This window comes from Protopterus annectens, chromosome 5.part1 (assembly GCF_019279795.1).
Source record: "Protopterus annectens isolate FY-2018-M chromosome 5.part1, PAN1.0, whole genome shotgun sequence".
In the NCBI taxonomy this organism is placed as follows: Eukaryota; Metazoa; Chordata; order Ceratodontiformes; family Protopteridae; genus Protopterus; species Protopterus annectens.
This window is the reverse complement of record NC_056736.1, coordinates 442,532,737-442,555,089: the sequence shown is the minus strand read 5'-3', so window position 1 is coordinate 442,555,089 and position 22,353 is coordinate 442,532,737. Positions and strand designations below refer to the sequence as shown.

The 22,353-nt window shown below is 45.1% G+C and overlaps 1 protein-coding gene across 4 annotated transcripts in view; it reads right to left on the bottom strand.

Moving 5' to 3' along the window:
• The window catches only part of MAEL (maelstrom spermatogenic transposon silencer), a 699,006-nt gene that overhangs the window by 85,680 nt on the left and 590,973 nt on the right, over positions 1–22,353 (bottom strand). For all 4 annotated transcript variants that reach the window (XM_044073092.1, XM_044073091.1, XM_044073094.1 and 1 more), the window contains one exon: positions 9,541–9,673. In XM_044073092.1, the coding sequence (XP_043929027.1) occupies positions 9,541–9,673 (133 nt within the window). The remainder of the gene's footprint in view (positions 1–9,540; positions 9,674–22,353) is intronic.

Below are 22,353 nucleotides of genomic sequence, written 5' to 3'. Positions count from 1 at the left end.
ATTATTTTGGCCTGAAGCTTTTCAATCTACCTAGATGTACAGAAACACGGGCTAGATGCATCCCATATGCAATAGCTACTGTAGTAGTTCATAGGTTGGTACGCTAGGCTATTGGCCCCAAGGGCCTAAGTAAGCATAGCCAACAAGGTGCCCTGGCTTACACCACCCAAGAAAGTTATTTTCCTGTGCCCCTGTCGAGCAGAGCCACAGAAGTTATCTCCAGGGTGCATTTCCCATTCACTCATCAAGATTGTTCTTGAATAGTGCTAATGAGGAACTTTGCTTGACATAGATGGGTAGCTTTTTCCAGAGTATGAGAAGTCTCTGGGACAGGAATCTATCCCTCCAGCATGTTCTGTTTATTGTGATAAGGTTTAGGTCCCTAGAGCGTGCAGCTTGGAGGGATTGAGATTTCTTTACGTGCAGCATGTCCAACAGCTCTGGGTTTGACATAGCTTTATATGTTAGGCAAAGATCACCTCAGAGTAGGTGATATGCTATGGAGTAAAGCTGGATTTTTTTGAGACAGTCAGTGTAGGGCACCTGTTTGAGGCCAGTAATCCTCTGTGATGTACTTCTTTGGCCTTTCCAGCTGCTGCAGATGTCTTCTGAGGCACATTCCAAAAGGGGCACTGTACTCTATAATGGGTCTGAGTGTCGAGTAGAGGGGAACAATGACCTTATTCCTGGATGAGAATCCTTTTGTGATGGTGTGCCACGTAGGATTTCCTGACTACTGTGGAGATGTGATTATCAAATCAGAGATCCACCTGGGTCCCAAGGTCTTTTCTCGCACATTTGTCGTTAAGTAGACTGCCGCCTATGTGGTAGTTCATGGGTACAGAGTTTTTACCAAAGGTGATGACAATGCACTTTTTGGCACTGAGCTTGAGGTCATGGCTCTGATAACAGGCATCTGTCTCAGTGAAGACCTTCTGTAGGGTGTTCACATCATTTGGGGACTCTACTATGGCTCCTAGTTTACAGTCATCTGCGAGAGGTCCCAGGATTGAACTCTGTGGTACTCCACTTGTCACTGGTTTGAAGTCAGATTTGGAGTCTGCAACTTTTACAATGTGGGTTCTGTCGGTGAGTCAGTTGGCAACCCATCTTGTGACGTAAGGATTTATACCTAGTTTAGTGAGTTTATCTATAATTCCAGAATGGGGGATGGTGTCAAAAGCCTTGGAGAGGTCAAGATAAGCTGTGTGACCCACCTTACCCTTGTCTACAGCTTTGGTGACTGCCTCAAAGAAGTCAATCAGGTTCAGGAGGCATGATCTGCCTTTCACAAACCCAAACTGGGTGGGGTCCAGAGTTTAGAGGTTACCAATGTCCTTGTTTAGGTGTTCCATGATGATATGTTCCATGGCCTTACAGACCAGGCTCATCAGGCTAATAGGGAGATAGTTTCCGGGATCAGTGCCTCCCCCTTTGTGGAGTAGGATAACTGTTGCTGTGTGCCATTCAGTGGGCACAAAGCCTGATGTGAGGCTATGATTGAACATGTTGCTTAGGTGGGGAGCCAGATCATTCTGAAGTCCATATAAAACGCAGCCTGGGATGTTGTCCATTCCCCATGGATGCTGTGTTTTTGACTTTAGAGTGTGCAGCTTTTACCTGCATACTTGTGATTACAGGGACTCTGCATTCTTCCTAGTAATCTGAGAAACATTTAGCTTGTGGTTAAAAAAGGGGCTACAAAGATGAGCTGTAAGACCAAGGATGCCAAGTTGTGCATGCAAACATTTCAAGCAGACAGTTCTAGGCTGCTAGGCTTAGCCTTATTACTGCTCACAGAAAAATTTGGAGCCAGCAGACTTTCCAAGTCTGCCACAAAACAGAATCCAGATGTGCCTGTCTTCTCCTTTCAACCGTAAGCTTCATTTATGCAATTTTTGGCAACACTCCAGTATGTCATCCCTACTAACAAAGGACTGCAACTGTGAATACCCTGTTACAAAGGAATGCTGTGTCTGAAGGGGGCATTAATATTGTGACCCAACAACTTTCCAATGTGTTACTCTGCGATTAGCACACTGTTTTCTTGCTCAGGTCTGCATTATGAATCTCTATATACTCCTTAGTATTAATTACTGTCCATGACACTATTCTGCTAAAGTAAAGATCTACATTTTCTAGCTTTATGGTACAGAAGGATGACGTTCTGATCATATTGTTCAGATCAAAGTTTTATCTGTGGACAAGGTGCTGGATGTCAGCCAGAGAGAAATAGACTGCCAACCCATTATTCTCATCCAGGGGGAAAGAAAGCATTCTACATAGGAAGAAGGTCCTGAGGGCAATGTAAATATCTCATGTGTGCATCACATGCTAGCCAGACACCCACTGTGTAATGGGGAGAATGAAGTGAAACAAAAATCTGCAATTTTTATTAACAGATTTTCTTACAACTACTAGTCACGTGTCATTTACTATTGTATACCATACATACTATTTTAACTTATTACTGTCAGATAACTGTTCTTACATTTTGGTACTCCTTGGCCTGACTGTAGCTTGAAAAGGTTCACCATGACTGGTGCATCTAAAGTGGTCAACAAGACTGTACCTTGAGTGGATTCTAACACTTGTACACAAGTAAAGTGCATCTAACTTAGTAGAAAAATTGATTATGTGAGCAGTAAAAGTTGCCCAACAAGTAGGGATATACAGCTGCAGTTAAATTTTGACAGCACCACAAAAAAAGAAGTTATGTACTCACCATAACGTTCCATGTTTTAGTCCATCTCGCCCTTTATTCTTAGAGCCGATCCTCAGCTCCAACTCGGCCTATTACAAATCTCAAAGTCTTCTAGTTGGCTCGTGGCTAGGTAGGTATCCCATGGTGCACCAGTACAATCCCCAGATCTTGTTTGCTGCTAAACTATAGAAAGACAGAACTAAAGATATCCAGAAAGAACAATAATGAAAGGTCTCCACCTGTTATGGAAAAATCCTGTCTCCAGATCCTTCCAGGACAGGGGTAGGAACGTTATGGTGAGTACATAACTTCTTTAGGTTCTGTAGTCCTATCTCACCCTCATTCTTACACATGGGACAGCTTCCCTAGCACCTTGTTATTAGGTGGCTCACGGAAAGATACTCCTGAGCACCGTGGAACCAAAGGAGGCTCTATCCCTAAAGGTCAGGTCTAATTTGTAATGAGTAATAAAAGTGTGAGGGGTAGTCCAGGTCGTAGCTGCACAAATATCAGTTGGAACCCTGGCTTTGAAGGCTGCAGAAGTAGACTGGGATCGTGTAGAATGAGCCTTAATCTTGAACGGCAAAGGCTTTCCATTGGAGGAATAAATGAAAGAGATACAACTCGAAATCCAACTCAAAAGGGTCACTTTGGAGACCGGGAAACCTAATCTGGAGTCAGAGAAGGAGTGAGAGAAGGATACAAACAATCTGACTTCCTGGATTCCTCCTTAGTCCTGTGTTGTTAGAACCGCAATTGTCTGTCAACATCCAACTGATGAAATCTGTATTCTGCTGCATTGGAATGATTAGGGAAGAACACCGGCAGCTCTATAGTTTGGTTCAAGTTATTATGAGAGCACACAAGGGATAAAAGATGGATTTGTATGAAGAAATACTCTAACTTTGTGGAAAATCAAATAAGGGGGCTTGATAGACAGTGCTTGTAATTCTGATACTCATCTAGCAGATGTGATGGCTACTAGAAACAAGGTCTTCCAAGACAAACTTCAACAGGCATGAACGAGCAGGTTCAAATGGAGACGTAATTTTGGACAGGATGAAGTTTAGATCCCAGGAAGCTACCGGTTCCTGAAAGGGAGGTCTCAGCAAAGTAGTTACCTTTAAGGAAGGTTTTATACAATCTGTGTGACATCAGGTAAGACTCATGTTGACCCAAAATTTGATATTGCTGCCAGCTGAACCCTAATTGTGGCAGCAGATCCCTGGTGAAAAAGTTCAGACAAAAGTTCTAAAACCATTGGAATGGATGCGGTGTAAAGGTCAACATTCCTTTCTTCAGCCCAGATAGAAAACCTTCTCCATTTGCTAGTGTACAACTTTAAACTGGAGGGTTTATGAGAAGATGTGAGAATGTGGGTCACAGCGTGTGAAAAATCATGAAGCCTGACTAGGGATGGAACTGCAGCAGCCATGCTGTCAACTTGAGGGTGTGGAGGCTGGGGTGAAGAGAGCCTGACATGTGCATCAAGAGATCTGGCACTGGGTCCGGAGTCCATGGATCGTCTAGAAGATTTAGCCCGAGAAAGGGGAACCAAATCTGATGAGGCCAGTAAGGAGTGATGAGAATCTATTTGCTTCCCAACAGTTTTGCTTTCTGAATCACCTTGGATAGGAGAGGAAAGGGGGGGGCATAAAGGAGACCCAGGGGCCAATCGTGAACAAGTGCGTCTCTCCGTGACTCCCCTGGAGGGGGGATAAGGGAAAAGTAGCTGCTGGATTTGGAGTCGATCGGACTGGCGAAAAGATCGCAGCAAGGCTGTCCTCATTTGCAGAAGATCTGTTCCGTTATTTCCTGCTTCAGAGACCACTCGTGAGGCATCGAGATTGCCCGGCTGAGTTTGTCGGCTATCACGTTGGTTGCCCCCGGGATGTGCGTTGCCACAAGTGCTGAGAAAATATCGCCCATTTCCAAACCCGAATAGCCTCCCGACAAAGGGGGTAAGATCTGATTCCAACTTGTTTGTTGAGATACCATAACACTGACATGTAGCCTGATTGGATTGCTATAGTCCCAAGAGGAAGAAGGTCGTAAAGTGTTTGCAACGCCAAATGCACTGCCCTCATCTCTAGGACATGGATATGCAGGTGAGCCTCGTGATCTTGCCATGTGCCTTGGACAGTCCTGCCGAGATAATGCCCTCCCCCACCCTATCTGTGAGGCATCCGTGGTCACAGTAGCAACAGGTTGGCAAGGAAGGAATGGAGTGCCTGTCGTTAGTTGGTTAGGTTGAATCCACCAGAGGTCCTTTTTGCAAGACTCTTAATATGATGTGGTGGGATAGAGGCAGTTGTTGAAAGGACCACTGGGATGATGGAAGCCATTGAAGAATTTGCATATGCAATCTGGCAACAGGGACTAGCATTATGGTAGAAGTTTCGGCACTGTATTTGCCTTGACTTTCTGAAGGGGAAGTAGACTAAGAACTTGTTGTATGAGATTCTGTGCTCTTTCTGCAAGAAAATGAGCTAACATGGCGACTGTATTTCTGGAAACAGGGACTAGCATTATGGTGGAAGTTTCAGCACTGTCTTTGCCTTGACTTTCTGAAGGGGAAGTAGACTAAGAACTTGTATTAGATTCTGTGCTCTTTCTGCAAGAAAACAAGCTAACATGGTGACACTATTTTTGCGCCTATAAAAGTCACAAATTGAGAGGGCGATAATAGCAGACTTTTCCCAATTTATAGTAATACCAATTGGGCACAAAGTTGGATGGTGGAATCTCTGGTTTGAAGGAGTACATGCCTGGTGGGGGCAGTCAGGAACCAGTTGTCCAGGTACAGAAACACTTGGAATCCTAAACATCTCAGGTGAGCTGTCACTACTGCCATACATTTGGTGAACACCCTGGGGGCTGTGGTGAGACCAAAGGGCACAGCAAGAAACTGGTAGTGACTGCCTCCCAGCCGGAAGCTTAACAGGCTCCTCGACGGTCTGTCCATTTTTATATGGTAGTACGCATCTTGGATGTCTATTGAGCACATCCAAGTGTCTTTCTCTAACAGAGGGGAGTACAGACTGCAGTGTCACCATCCAGAACTTGTCCTTTACGGCTTTTAGTTTGCTGAGGTCAAAGATGGGCCTCCTCCAGTCCCCTGTATGTTTTGGCACTAAAAAGAATCTGGAGTAAGCTCTGAATCCTACCTGGTCTGTGGGGACGGTTCGGATGACTGTTTGCGAGCAACTTGTTCACTTCTACAGTTGCTTGATCCCTGTGATTGGGTGGAACATCCGGTATTTTCTTGGGAACGTGAGGTGGAAGAGAAAAGGGCATGGAATAACCTCTGGTGATAATTCTTTGTACCCATTTGTCTCGGGTGATGTTTAGCCAGGCTTTTGCTTACAAAGAAATGCAACCACCGACTGGCTCCAGAGAAGCACAACCGGGCCTCGCATCAGGGGCACTGACAGGGATTGCCTCGAAATGAATCACGGCCTCCCTGGTTTTGCGGTCCGCCCCTACCTCTAGGGCAACGTCTACCATTGGCTCCTCCTCTGCCTCTAAAGGAGTAGTCACCGTGTGCATCTGGGAAAAACCTCTGGGACGACTTGAACCACATCTTACCACCTTCTCTGACCCTTGGGGTATGATCTAGAGGGGACAGTAAAACGTACTCCCACGGCAGACAGCGTTTTCCCTTCTTGCTCGCACCTGGTCTCTCTTAACTTGGGTCCAAACAAGGAAGAACCATCAAAGGGGACGTTGGTAAAGGTAGACTTGGACGGCTCCACAAAATTACACAAGTGCATCCAGGAGTGCCTCCTAAGGGAAACTCCTGAACCCGCTACCCTGCTCGCTCCATCAGCTGCATAAGAAATCAGCCTCATGGAGGAGGTAATGGAATTCAAGGTCGACAAACTGAGCAGACACCTTATCAGGGCCTCCTTCAGTAGATGTACCTTGTAATCTCTCCCATCTCTTAAGCCTTGTAAAATGTGTTGGGTAGTTCAGCGACCTGAGTGTGAATGCCGCAGACAAAAAGATACGCTTCCCGTATCTATCCATAGCTCGAGACTCCTTGTTCGGTGGACAGATGAAGTCTCCACTAGTTCCTTCTTAGAGGCTGCCACCACCATGGCATCTACAGGCACACCCTTGGATAAAAAATCCTTCTCTTTGGGAGCAGACAAAATTTATTGGGTCTCCTGGGAACTGGTTCCATGGCATCAGGAGTCTTCCGACTAACCAGGTTGAAAAGTTTGTCGAAAGGTGGAGACACCCAAGAGGCTGAAGGTTGAGACCCGAAAGCCTTCAGGTACACAGACTCATCAGAAGAGAGTAACAGTGGGCCAGCCACACCACTGTTTAAGGATCGCCAAGATGTCTACAAAGGACACATCAGAGAACGACTTGGAGGACACTTCCGACTCCTTGAGGTTGGTGTCGAAGGTAAGAGACTCATCCTGGGAGTCTATATGCTTCCTCTTGCATGTCCTCTTCCGAGAGGACTCCTCAGGATATTCCAGGGAGGTGTCAGAAGAGTGGGGGCTACCAACCAAGGGCTCCTGAGGCTGTGGGTCTCTGCTATTGAGAGAGGGAGTAGGTGCTGAGACTGACATCGGTGCCCAAAGGGGAAGAGTGTCGGTACCCCTGGGTGGAGCTGATGAGTGGGACAGCGCACACTGCATCATCTCGAAGGTAGACCTCTCCAGCTCCGAAGACCTCCTCAGCTCAGAGGAGACAGAGGTCATCTGCTCCAGAGCCATTGGCTCAGAGATAGATGTAGGATCAGAGCTCACCCTAGCCGACGCACAGAGGGAGACTCTGAACTGAAGAGGTCCTTGTCCAAGTGTCCCTGTCGGGCCTGACTGGGGAACTTCAGCCCCTAAACACCACTGATGGCACCGAAGGTGTCAGAGCAGAACTCTGCTCACAGACAGCCTCGGGGGGAGCTGGAAACAAGGGTTCCACAACCAGCAGTGCCAAACACTCTGGCTCCGAAAGCCCGGCACGGCTCGGAGTAGGAAACACAACAGGGGGAATGGACTCAGGTGGCTCCGGGACCAACTGGGTCAGAGCCAACAGCTTTTTTGGCAAGGCAGACAACTTCAGGAGTCTCAGCACTACTCTCTCCACATCTTCTGTTAGGCTCCTGGATGATCTGAAGACAGTGTGGGAGATCTGGGCCTCTGTGAGATAGGGAACCTTAACATTGGGGAGACCGACAAAGGATCTGTGGACTGGCTCCGATGTTTGCTATCAGTAGTCTGCTCCAAAATGCATGGGGCCGAAACTGAAGTCCCAGTATCAACAACCTCAATCGGCTATGAGCCGAGGAGGTAGAAGTCTTGACCTGTTTAGAAAGTTTAGGAGGCGGTTCCGAAGCACCAGATGGCACCGGGGAATGCCTCTTGATAGGTTTAGTCTTGTCTTTTTTGGATGAATGAGATTTCGAAGAAGATGACCTGGCCAAGTCTTCCTCGAAAGAAAGCTTGAGGAGACATTTCAGAATTAGCTTGATCTACCGCTCCTGTAGAACTCTGGAGCTGAAGGAATGGCAAAACAAACAGGTTTCCTGCAGATGGATGGCTCTGAGGCAATACACAATTACTATGGCCATCCGTAATTGACATTTTCTGACAGCATTTTACACATTTCTTAAACCCAGAAGGTTTATGGTTTTTTGCCTCTTTAGACATGTTAACCGGAGAAGCAAAAACACAAACAACGAGGACTAGGTCCTCTAACTTAAATGGGCCAAACCCTGGGAAGAGAAAAAAAAGGCAGAGAACTAGGTCCTCTAACTTAAACGGACTAGGTAGAGAGAAAGACTAGAGGTCAGAAACTAACTAGACAGCACACACACTAATACAGACTGTGAAAATAACCAAACTGTCTTAGTGAAAACTACGATCAAACACTAAGCCATAGAACAAGGGTCGAAAATATCGAAAGACCCTTTACGCCAACTGAATAACTAGATATCCAGATAAATATCTAAGAAGTCTAAATACTAAAATGAATACTAATCAACACATGAAAAACAAAGTAAATTGAGCGTAAACGTGCACCTTAACTTGAAACACTAAATATCTAATAACTATTTAAATTCCAAACTGCAAATATTAAATGAGCACAAATGCGCACGATAAAGAGAGAAAGACTGGCCAACGGCCAACCAGTTCTGAACAATAAAGAATCTATAAAGTCAAGAAAAACACTTCAGCAAGTCTGAAAACTACTCTAAATACTATTAAACACCATCAAAAGCTATATGAATTGTAACATTGTGTTAAACTTGGCCACGGCCAAGAAGAAGCACATCTGAACTCGCAGATGTGGCAAACGAGATCTGGAGATTGTACTGGTGCACCATGGGATACTTACCTAGCCACGAGCCAACTAGAAGACTTTGAGCTTTGTAATAGGCCGAGTCGGAGCCGAACCCATGTGCAAGAATTAAGGCGAGATAGGACTACAGAACATCAGTAGTCTAGCAGTTGGCTTACAGAATTAAGGAGGTGTTTCCTGTGGTCCAGTGGTGCAAGTTTGATTTCCCTCATTTTGCATTGCTTAACTGTGTGACTGAGTAAGTCACTTAATCAGACAACGCTCCCAAGCTGAGCCTGAAAAATATCCATGGAGATCAGTGCAGTACCCCAAGAAAAAATACAAATAAAAGATGTAAATTATGAAATGAAAAGGAACTGTAATACCAAGCACATCAAACAATGTGCAACAAGCAACTTGGACTTCTTCTCATTCCTTGGTCAGATTGTCTCCTGCACTGTATATGTATTCTCAAATACAGTTGTAAACAAATGTCTGAGCAAAAGACTGAAATTTACAAACTCAAAAATTATGGATCTTACCATGAAACGTCCAGCATCCATAACCACAACTTTTGGGTTTATAATGGTTCCACACTTCTCACCCCATTCGGGAATATGTGCTGGAGTGAGTGGAAAACCGTAAATTGGTGCGAGTGCTTCACTAACACAATACCTATAAGAAAAAAAATTAAACTTACACACTGTAGCAGAGCATAATGGATGGCTTTCACAGAACTACTAGCACTGCTGTGAGATGGTAGCTCTTTACTGTCACTATTTTAAGCAGCTGCTACATGGGACCATTCCCTCTGCTATCCAGAAATGTTACAAATGGAACACTAAGTCACTCTTCAAAGGAAGGACAGGTGGCCAGAACTGGCATCATCAGATATGGATCAATCCTGTTCAGAGAGAAGGAACCTAAGCAATACAAAAGACATGTTGAATACCATTAAGAAGTCAATTTCATGTTTAATTGATTAAATTAAGGCACATCAGCAACGCACTGCATCTAAAAATAGAACTGATGCATGCATCATAACAGCAGATGCATAAAACCTTGTTATCTTCACACTGCATCTAAAAATAGAACTGATGCATGCATCATAACAGCAGATGCATAAAACCTTATCTTCACTGAAAGCATTAATTCACTCGGTTTATCAGCCTTGTATAGAGCTGGATTTGAGAAGGTTGTATCCTAAGCAGCTAGCCATGCTGCCACCCACTACAAAGAAGTGAGAGCAAGATACAAATTTAGAAAAAAAAGTCTTGTAACTAAAGCCCTTGAAAATACTTGTTATAGGCTCCCTACAAGGCATACCTACATTGATCCATTATGTAATGTGCTTAATTAGATCAATCTCTAACAGAAGTTGCCTTCCCAGAAAGTATTACACAAACATCACTATACATGGCCATAACAAAACATTATACTACAATTACTTTGTAGAATGAATACAGTAGAATAAAGTATTATGCACTTACCATAGCGACAGATTTGTGTGTTCTTCCATAAAGGCAGGTATATCAGATCTGTATGAATTGGAGGCCTCCAACTAAACATTTGGCAGCTCCTCCCATCTACCATAATGCACCTCTGCCCCACTGCTCTCAATTTGCTTCTAAGTACATGATTAACAACCCTAACATAGAAAAGACTATTCCTAAACAAAATACTGACACCACGGACAGTAGTTGAAAAACCTGCAACAAAGACCAGCTCCAGGAAAGTCCACTGGGAACCATAAAAACAATGAGAATTTGGATGGGGGATGGAGGGTGGGAAGGTCGAAATGGATGGAAGACAACAGATATCTTTGTACGTACATAAATTTTGTATCCAGTGTTGTCTTTTCCATCTGCTTCAACAGGTAGGACTTTGTTCTCAGCTAGAATATCTCCAGGAGGCACTATGCAAGGATATACCAGAGAATAGTCGAGCCAAATGAAGCTATGGATCCGAATTTTGGGCCAAGCTTGTACTAACATAAATGCAGCAGCTAGAGCAGATAAGCAATGGGAATGTGGTTAAAAGAAAAGGCTGTGGAGGCTACAGCCACTCGAGTACAATGTGCCTTTGGTTTAGAGACGGTGATGATCCTTTAGTCCTGTAAACAAAAGGAATACCATCAAAGCTACCTGGACAGGGCAGACAGACATGTCAGAACCCAGATTAGCCTTAGAAAAGGAGACAAACTGCTGATCACCCTTCCTACAGTACTTTGCACAGTGCAAAAAATAAATAAATAAATAAATAAATAAATTGAAGTTGATCATGGATATTCAAAGAAAGACTAGGTGTATGGTCTGTTTTAAACTGGTTTCTACAGCTATTATGGGAATGAAAGACGGATTGCTCCCAAGGGAAACTATCCTTATGAAAAATCCAATAAAGTCTAATTCTGAAATCCTCCTGCCTGATGTCACTGCCAACAGAAACAGCATTTTCCAACTCAAATTTCAAATATGCCAAAACTGCATGCTCATCTGGCACTCTAATAAGGCTAACAAGGCAGTGATGTTCTAAGAAGGCAAGGGGTCCACTCGATTGGGGATGTAAGAAAGCTTTTGAAAGTCTCGTGGAAGCAATAAAGTATGCTGCTCTCCCACATGAAAATTAGAAATTGCAGCTATCTGTACTTGAACTGAAGAATGACTAGCCCTCAAATGTAACACTCCTGCCAGGAAATCAAATATCAAAAGCACAATAAGGGGTCTAGAGCCTTAGAAATAGCCCAAACAGTGAATATTTTCCACTTCTACAGGTCATCCTAGTGGATGGCTTTTGGAAAAGACATGGAGAATCTGAACAACTCTGAAAGAAAGCCTGGGATTTCTGCCTATCACTGGAAGTGGAGAAAACTATTTGGACAGCTTCAGGGATTTTGAAGTCCAAAGGGGGGGGGGGGGCAAAAAACACCTTTGCAATGCATCAGGGCCACTTCCTTGGGGGGGGGGGTTGTGGGGTTAAAGAGCAAAGGAGTCCAGGGGCCAAGTATGGACTAGTGTGCCTCACGAACAGTTCCTCCCGAGAGATCAAGGCGAAGAAGCTGCTACAACTTGGTACTGGACAGAGTGAACAAGTTGAGGGACCACTTGCGAAGAGCGACTTGCTTAGCTTGTCCAATAAGAACAGATTTGCTTGGGATGTACACTGCAACAAGAACATACTAGAAAGACAATATCCACTACCACACCCTCAAGGCTTCACGACATAAGCAGTATAGCTGGACTCCACTTTGCTTGATAAACCAGACAAGCATATTTTCTGCCTGTACTATCATGCCCATGAGATGGCAATCCTAAAAGGGCTGCAATGCGATGATGACTGCCTACATCTCCTGTTCATTGATGTGAAAGTTTACCTCTGCCTGGGAAGATGTACCTTGACCTGTTCAACTTTGAAATGCCCCACCCCCCAAACCCCACAGGAGTAGATTGTGGATATCCAAAGAAGGACCTTCACCCCTACTGAAAAATTTAGAATGATGACCAGTATGTCTATGGTACAGTTTAAGTTGGTCTACGGCCAACTTTGGGAATGGAGGCTGGATTAGTCCCGAGGGAAGCCATCCTTGTAGAGTGCCTCCTGGGCTTATTCCAAGAACTCTGTCCCACCTGTTGAGGTAGACAGTAAAGACACTGGATACATTATGTACTTACCACAACAGATCTCTGCGGTCTCCTGTCCATTTCAGCATTCTTCTCCTCAGAACACCATCCAAATTGTCACTGGCTCTATGGCTCCTACCAGACCTTCCTGGAGCCTGTCTTGGTTGCAATCCATGGTTTCAGTACTCTGTTTAGTAATGGTCTTTCTTTTCTACGTCAGGGTTGTTGATCATGTACTTGGGGGAACTCAGTAGTAGGATCAGTGGTACTTCACAGAGAATGGAGGAGCTTGAGTCTTGGAACAGCAGTTTAGTTGCTGGCCTCAGATCCATCTGACACACCCACCTGTTGAGATATACAGAAGAAATCCAAAAACCTGAAGTATTATCATAGCTCTTGATGGGGGAAATGCAAAGGGGCAACCCGAGGGAAGTAAGCTGGAAAGTCATCTGCCACAGGATATATTGCCTGCAGACAGTGCTGAACCTGAGTTTATGGTGTACTGGTTGACATATCATGGACCACTATATCAGTAGTCTCATTTGGAATACTTCCATGTGGGACTAGAGAGACTGCCACAGATCCCAAAACGTAGAGAGACTGCCACAGATCCCAAAACGTGGAAAATAAAGACTTGTTATGCTTGAAGATACAGACGACAGTCTGGACAAAGCAAGCCTGGCTACTTGCATTGAGATTTCCAGGTGGTAGCCTATGAACTCTGTTTGGACTGGTTTCAGTTTTGACTTTTCAAAATTTACTGTAATTCTTACAGAAAAGTGCAAGCAAATTAAGGAGTTTCTGCTGAATTCCTTGTGGTGGCTGTGAAGAGGCAGTTATCTAAGTATGGGAGTACCTGGAAACCCTGGAAAGTACAGTTTTGTACCTACCATAAATGTAGATGTTCGAGGATCCCATTGCTGCAGTCCTTACTATTGGGTATAGTCCGCATCCAGTCGGCCCGAATACCAGAGTATAAGGCTGACGTCGGTCAGGGCGCATTAGACTGACGTCAGTACGTCAGGGTACTAATGCGCATGACCGACGTCATATCCTCAGTCTTTTCTTGCCCCAGATGTCAGAAGACCCGAAAAAGACAAGGCCCAAAATACCTGCACCAAAAAATATGTACAATATATGCAAGAACATATACAAAAAATATAAGCATGAAACCTCACCTACACAACCACCCCAAAACACAGAGGGGAAGGAGGGAGGGTAAATTGGACTGCAGCAATGGGATCCTCGAACATCTACATTTATGGTAGGTACAAAACTGTACTATGTTCTTCATTCCCCATTGCTGCAGTCCTTACTATTGGGTAGAATCCCAAAGCAGAGGTAAGGGAGGCTGGCAAATCATAAAGAAGCAGGAGCTGACAACATGCCTTGCAAAACAGCTGTGGCAAAACCAGCCCTAGACTTAGAGTAGATAGGAAGGTGATAATGCTTAGAGAAAGTATGCACTGAACTCCAAGTAGCTGCTTCCAAAATATCCTTAGTTGCCACCCCCCTTAGAAAAGCTGTTGTAGTGGCAGCAGCCCTAGTGGAATGAGGCCTAATCCCAGCTGGAATCTCCTTGCCATGATGGGAATAACAAAATGCAATGCAAAAGCCAATCCACCTAGAAATAGTTTGTTTTGACACAGGCTTGCCCTGCGAACTCAAAGCAAAAGAAACAAACAACTGCTGAGACTGCCTAAAATCCTTAGTCCTGCTTAAATAATAACGCAATTGCCTGTGTACATCTAAAGTGTGCAAAATCCTTTCCCCTTTATCTTGGGGGTCTGCATAAAAAGTAGGCAAATGAATAGTCTGGTTTAAAGCCACACTAGAAACCACCTTAGGCATAAAGGAAGGATTAGTACGTAATGATACCCTAATCCTTATGGAAAATCAAAAATGGCTCTACTGCCATAAGGGCCTGCAACTCAGACACCCTTCTTGCAGAAGTAATAGCCAACAGAAAAGCAGTCTTCCATGACAAGTATTTTAAGTCAGCAGTAGCCGCAGGCTCAAAAGGTTGTAGAGTAAGTTTTTCCAACACAAAATTGAGATCCCAAGCAGGAGTAGGAGCTCTACGTGGGGGTCTTATATTCTTTGCCCCTCTAAGAAACTGCTTGAACAAAGGATGCGAAAACAATGGTGGGTCACAATCATAGTGAGCTGAAATTGCTGCAGCATGAATCTTAATAGAAGAGAAGGACAAACCTTTGTCCAATAACTCAGTAAGGTATTGAAGAGCCGCACTCAAATTAGGCTCAGAAACCTGCAAATTCTTTGCTGTACTCCAAAACAAAAATCTCTTCCATTTGTCTGCGTACACTTTCCTTGTACTAGGTCTTCTAGCTTCCATAATCACATTTAAAACTTGTTGAGGAAGTTGAGACCCGCTGTGTTTCAACACAGAATATGCCAGGCTGTTAGATGAAGAGAGTGAAGCTTGACATTGAGTAGATGACCATCCTGCTGAGATAACAGATGAGGAATCAGAGGCAAAGGCCATGGAGGCTTCCTTACCAGACTCCGTAGTAGTGGGTACCAGTGTTGCCGATGCCAATCTGGAGCTATCAAAATCATCCTTGGCCTGTCCTGTCTGACCTTTAACAGTACCTTTTGAAGAAGAGGTAGAGGAGGAAAGGCATACACATGAAGGTTTTTCCAACTGAAAGACAGAGCATCCACTTTCCAAGCTGTGTGATGAAACCCCTTTGTGCAATACTGTGGCAGCTGGTGGTTCAGTGGAGAAGCGAACAGATCTATGTCTGGAGTTCCCCAGGACACTGTCAACCTTTGAAATACATGAAGATCCAGTTTCCACTCGTGGGGATCCATGATTTGTCTGCTTAACACATCTGCTAAGGAGTTCTGTGCTCCTGGCAGAAACCTTGCCTGAAGAGTTAGTTGCAAGCTGAGCGCAGTCTCCCATAAAATCATTGCTTGCCTGCACAATGGGTAAGAATGTGTTCCCCTTGTTTGTTGATGTACCACATGACAGTTGTGTTGTCTGTTAGAATCAACACCTGCCCTGGAAGAAGTAACTCCTTGAAAGCCATTAATGCAAACTGGACTGCTAACATCTCCTTCATGTTGATATGTAGATGCTGTAGTCCGGCAGGCCACTTGTCTTGTATCCACTTTCCATTTAGATGAGCTCCCAAGCAATGTCCGAGGCATCTGTCGTTAAAATCTGACTTCCTCTGGCCGGGTCACAGAGAGTCCCTTGTTTAGGTGACATTCCTGAGCCCACCACAAAATTCTTTTTGAAGGCAAGGTATTATTGGAATGACAGTGTCCAAATCCTGGCAGTGCTGTGTCCATACATTTTGAGATACCATTGTAGCTTCCTCATATGCAGTTTGGCATTGGGAAGCACCAGAATACAAGATGCCATGAACCCTAATGCTTGAAGGACTGTCCTTGCAGTCAGCACGGACTGATGAGATAGTTGATGGAAGTAAAGTGATAGACTCTTTTGTTTGTCCGGGGTTAAAAGGTCATCTGGGCTGCTGTATTCAGTCTCACACCCAGAAAGCACATGTCTTGAGAGGGTACTAGACTGGACTTTATTTCGTTCACAGAATACCCTAGGCATCTTAGCACTGCTATAACATATTCCAGATGCTGTAGAAGGTCTTCCTTTTCTTGAGCCAGAATCAGGCAGTCGTCCAAGTAAGGATAGATTTGAATTCCTTGTAGCCTGAAGTAAGCTATCACTGGAGCCAGAACCTTTGTGAATACTCTGGGCGCAGTAGATAAGCCAAAGGGCAATGCAGAGAACTGATAATGAGAATTTCCAGCTCGAAACCGCAGATACTTCCTGCAACTTAGCCTTATAGGCACATGAAGGTAAGCTTCCTTGAGATCTAAAGTTACCATCCAGTGATCTTTGCCCAGCAGAGGTAAAAGCTGTTGTAACGTCAACATCTTGAACTTGGGAATGTCCAGATAAGTGTTGAGGAGAGATAAATCCAAAATTGGTCTCCACGTGTTCCCCTTCTTTGGTACTAGGAACAGGCGAGAATAAAATCCTAGGCCCCTTTCTGATACAGGGACTGGCTGAATGGCCCCCATCTGGAGTAACTGAGAAATTTGCTGGTGAGCCTCTTTTCTTTGTGGAGGAGGAACGTCTGGCATGCCTTTGAAAGGGGGCAATGTATGGAAATAAAACCTGTAACCGTGGTGAATGATATCCAACACCCATCTGTCTTGAGTAATTAAATCCCAATTGTCTTTGAAAAGAGACAGTCTTCCTCCCAAAGGAGCTGCCAGACGAGAATCTACCGGCAGCTGAAAAGGCAGGTCATTGGGTCTGTTTACGAAAGGACTGACCCCTGCCCTCACCAGAAGTCTGAGCAGGTGAACTCCCTGTTCTAGGCCTAAAAGAACCTTGAGCCCTGCCCCTACCACGTCTAGACCTACTCCTAGACTGGGAATCATAAGCAGGATATGTCCACCCCTTAGCCGGCCAATTTCTACTAAATTTCGGTGGCTGCACCTGCAAAAAATCTTTAACAGTTTGCATAGACTTAGCTTTGTCCTCCATTTTCTTTAAAACTGCTTCCACAGGCGATCCAAACAACACATCAGACTGTAAAGGAGCATCCAAAATCCTCGTTTTAACATGCTCAGCTAAATTCTGATCCTTTAACCAGGCATGCCTGCGAAGAACAGAACTAGTAGCGGCCACCCTCGAGGAGGCCTGTACAGCATCAAAACCACATTGCAAAGAATGCTTACCCACTTGTTCAGACACATGAACCAAATCCAGCAACTCTTTACACTCAATACCTCCCGCCAAAGCATCCACCTTAGATTTCAATTGTGAAAGGAGGTAATTCTGATATTTTAGCATGTGAAACTGACAATTCAATGCTCTCATGGCTAGAGTGGAAGAAGTATACACTTTCTTTCCCCACCTATCCAAAGCCCTTGCCTCTTTATCAGTGGGAACAGGATTTTTAACCACAGAAGCTTTAACACCTTTAGGCCCTTGAGAAATAGTTTCTGGGTCCGCCCTAGGACTCTTAAACAAATACTTATGAGCTTCGGGCACCCTATAATACCTATCAGGCTTAACAGGAGCAGGAGGCAAAGAGTCAGGGTTCAGGGAAGCCTCTGCAAAAACATCTTCCACCACATTCAACACAGGAGGAATAGCTAAGGGCCTATGCTGGGGTAAAAACAAGAATTCCCTAAGCCTTTTCCTGGAATCAGAGTAATCCTGGCCTTCCCATTTAAAGTGCTCCCTCATGGAATGCAGAGTCTCTGAAAATGAGAAATCCTCAGGAGGAGTAGCTGTAGGAGTGGAATCATCCACATCAGAATCAGAATAAGGAGGAAACTCTTGCAAGTCTTCCGCAGAAGACCCTGAAGCCTCTGAACACTGTTCAAAACTATCAAACTCTGGTTCCACCCTAGGCCTCATCAGGCGGGGGCATAGAACCTCTAATCATAGTAATCAAATCTTCTGCCATTTTAAGCATATGTTTCTTAGGTACAGAACCCGAAATGCTAGGAGAAGCCCCCACTGAAGCTAAACTAGGCCTACCTCTCAAAGAAGTTTTGGCAACAGAAGGAGAGGCTCTAACTACCTTGGGAAGAGAGGGAAGAACAGTCACCTGAGAAGCCCCCTCAGCCTGGCCTACCTCCTGAGAAGGTACATCCTGTAACAGTAAAGTTTCTGCCTGGGACTCCATGGAAACTCCTGGCAAAACCTCTGGCTCCACTGAGCCTCCTAAAGAACCGACGTCCGGGACTGCCGGTTCATCAACCCTAGGCTTTGCTGTTTTGTCCTTGCGCTTCTTGGACGAAGCGGGCGTCGGAGCATCCGACGGCATTTTATAATTGCAACGCTTCCCAAACACTAACCTGGCACAGTCTAACCTCCTCTTAATAGTGCGTTTGTTAAACCTAGCACAAGAGCGGCAACCAACAACGTCGTGCTCAGGCCCTAAACAAGGTATACACAAGGTATGGTAATCCCTATGAGGAATCTGTTTCCCACAAGAAATACAGTTATTCACTTTTTCTGACATCCGGTAAAATACTGAGGCAAGAAAAACAAAATGTTCCCCAACGGGGTACTTAGCCAACTCTGTTTCGGTCTGAAACTCCGGTTTCGGAAAGATTTCAGAACGCCAACCTGCACTCGCAAAACTGCTTCTGCATCGGACCACGCGGCAAAAAAGACTGAGGATATGACGTCGGTCATGCGCATTAGTACCCTGACGTACTGACGTCAGTCTAATGCGCCCTGACCGACGTCAGCCTTATACTCTGGTATTCGGGCCGACTGGATGCGGACTATACCCAATAGTAAGGACTGCAGCAATGGGGAACGAAGAACATCCTCAGTTGGGCTGCTATCACTGCTATGCACTTTAACATTTTGGGGGGCTCCTCCACTGGACAGAGAACAGTGCTCTGAACTGGAAATGACCGGATCCCAAACAGAAATATGGGAACCTCTTCGGCCACCTGGCTATCACAGGTTTATAAGTGTGTACTAGGCCAATGGCCCTGGAGCCTTTACAAGCCTCGCTCGCCCATAGAAGAGCCCTACCATCATGCCGCCATTAGTTCCGGTGCCTCTATCAAGTAGAGCCACTGGAGTGATCCCCAGGGTGAACTTTATTTCCCATCCACTTGTTAAGATTGCTCTTAAAAAGTGCCAGTGAGGTGCTCTGCTTGACATGTATGGGAAGTCTATTCCAGAGCATGGGCAATCTCTGGGTTATGAGAACCTGTTCCTCCAGAATGTTCTGTTGATTGTGGTGATGAGGTTGAGGTCTCTGGAGTGTGTGCTACAGAGGGATTGGGATTTCTTTAGGTGTAACATTTCTAACAGAGCTGCATCAGACATGTCTAAGTCAGGGAGAGATCGCCCCTTAATAGACAATACGAAAGAGAAAAGCTGGAGTTTGAGTCCATCCATTTAGGGCATGTGTTTTAAGGCCTAGGATCCTCTTCGTGAGGTACTTTTGTGGCCTTTCCAGCTGTTGCAGGTGTTTAGTGAGGTACATGCCAAATGGGGCATTATACTCTGACTGGTCTAATGAGGGAAGAGTAGAGAGAGATGACCTCTTTCTTCCTGGATGCAAAACCCTTTGTAATCAGATGTGCCACATAGGACTTTCTGACCACAGTAGCAATGTAGTTGTCTAAGGAGAGGTTGCTGTCAACCTGTGCCCCCCCGATCTCTTATGCCTTCAGTGTTCAGTGAGCTACCATCAATTTGGTAATTAGTGGGAACAGAGCATTTCCCAAAGGAAATGACTACGCATTTTTTGGCTTTAAGCTTAAGCCACAGTTTCGAAACCAGTCGTTGGTCTCAGTGAGGCCTTTCTGTAGGATGTCTACATCACTTGGGGAGTTAATAGCTCCCAGCTTGCAATCAGCAAACTTGGTCAGCCACAGTCTCTCCGTGGTGGACCGGACTTCTAAGAAATAGATGCCAAACAGGAGGGGACCCAGGACCGATCCCTGTGGGAGTCCACTCATGACTGGCCGGCAGTCTGACTTGGAGTCTGCTACTTTCATACTGTGGGTTCTGAGAGCCAATTTGCAACCCACCTAGTGATATAGGGGTTGATGCCTAGTATGGTGAGTATATCAATAATTCCTGAGTGGGGAATGGTATCAAAGGCCTTGGCCAGATAGAGGTAGGCTGTATGAACTGCCTTGCCCTCATCCACAGCTCTGGTGACTGATTCAAAGAGTCAACCAGGTTGAGCAGGCATGATATACCCTTCACAAAACCAAACTGTGTTGGATCCAGAGTTTGGAGATTCTCTATATCCATGTTAATTAGGCCTATGATGATGCGCTCCACAGCCTTACATATCAGACTCGTCAGGCTAATGGGCCATAATTCCCAGGGTTTGTAGTTGCTCCCCCTTTACTGAGAAAGATGACTGTAGCAGTGTGCCATTCTGTAGGGACAAAGCCTGAGGCAAGGTTGTGACTGAACAGGGCACACAGGTGTGGTGCCAGTTCACTTTGTAGTTCATGTAGACCACAGCCAAGGATATTGCCAGGTCCCATGGAAGCTGTATTCTTCGCCTTGGACAATGCAGTTTTAACCTGTGTGCCAAGCATTCCTCCGGTATTGTGATTGATCCTTTGGGGGGGGGGTGTAAAGTTGGCTCTGAATCTGTCGGCCAGTATTTTGGCAATAACTGTTGGCTCAGTATAGGAGGTACCATTGTGCAGTAAACTCAGAGCAAATCTGGGTACTGCCATAGAGATTCTCGATATAAAATTGTAGAAGGCTTTGTGGTTGTTTTAGTGTCTGCCTCAATTCTGCCTTCATAGCTAGCTTTAGAGGTTTTGATAAGGGATCTCAACTCTGTTGAGGCTAATAAGGGAGTTTTTCCAGTCTTGGAACTTCATCTTTTTTTGCAACAGTTTTTTCCTTCTGTTGGAGAAATTAATGGCAGGGGACCACGAGATTGGCTTTCTTTTTTGGAGGAGAGCATCTTGATTCTGTTTGGTATGGCTAGTTCCATGCATTTATGTAAATGTTCGTACAGTGCCGTGCATTGGTGTATGATTCGGCGGTCATGGCATGGGTGCCGTGAAATTAGCCACCTCTGTTTTTAGGAGCCCAAAGTCAGCTTTGGAGAAGTTTTTCATGGTGGTTACCTTTGCTGGTGGTGTGGGTGAGATGTGGATTTCCACGGTAGTTTGTGGTCGGATCTAACCAGGGAGGAATTTACTACTGATGTTGAACGGTTACCCATGCTAATAACCAGGTCAAGGATGTTGCTTCTTCTAGTGAGGATAAGAATGAGCTGGTCCAGGGCACTGGAATTAATTAACTCCTGGAAGCGTTGGGCAAGTGTATTGGTGCATGAGTAGTTTCCCCAGTTGATGGAGGGGTAGTTGAAGTCATCCAGTATGAGTGTTGGGTTGGACCCTAATAGTTTTCAGGGTGCTTAGGAACATGGAATGAGAGTCTTGGGACATGGATGGGGACCTATAGCAGGCTGTAACCTGAATCTCTGTCTTACCCACTGTTAGTTGTAACTGAAGTATCTCTGATGCATTATGCTGGGCTACTAGTCTGGAGGTGTGCATGTGAATATCCTTTATGAATATGGAGACACCACCGCCTTTGGAGCTTTGGTCCATTTTCTGGGGCCGAAAGGTGTGGAATGAGTTATAGCCTGGTAGCACGGGGGTGCTTTCTGCCGCTTTAAACCAGGTCTCCGTTACAGCACAAATGTCAAAGTTCTCTATTTTGAGGAGTGTTTCGAGCAAGTGCATCTTAAGAATGGGACTTCTAGCATTGAGCAGCATGACCCTCCGATTGTATTTATAGCTGTCACGGTGGCAATTTGGTCTTTGGAACACTGCCCAAAATAGTCACTATAGGGATAGCAAGGGCCTTAGCCAGTATCCGGAAACCTAGGGGTGACAGATGCAGGCCATCATGATGTGAAAGCAGGAATCATGTAGGTCAACTGAACCAATTCAAAATACTAAATGATGGAATTTGCCCCTTCTCCACAGTTGTGGAATCGTGGAGTTGGTATATATAGTTAGCAGGTGCTGTGGGGGGCAGACCTCCACAAGGGGTGCAGGGGGGGGGGGTTCGCCCCCTGCATCAATAATGTGTTCAGTATTTTGAATTTTCAGTCTTTTGGTTTGTCAGTCTTAAGTACTTCCATATATACATGCACATACATCTCTCTATTGTGTGTGTAAGTAAATGTGTGCGAATCCACATTTGAA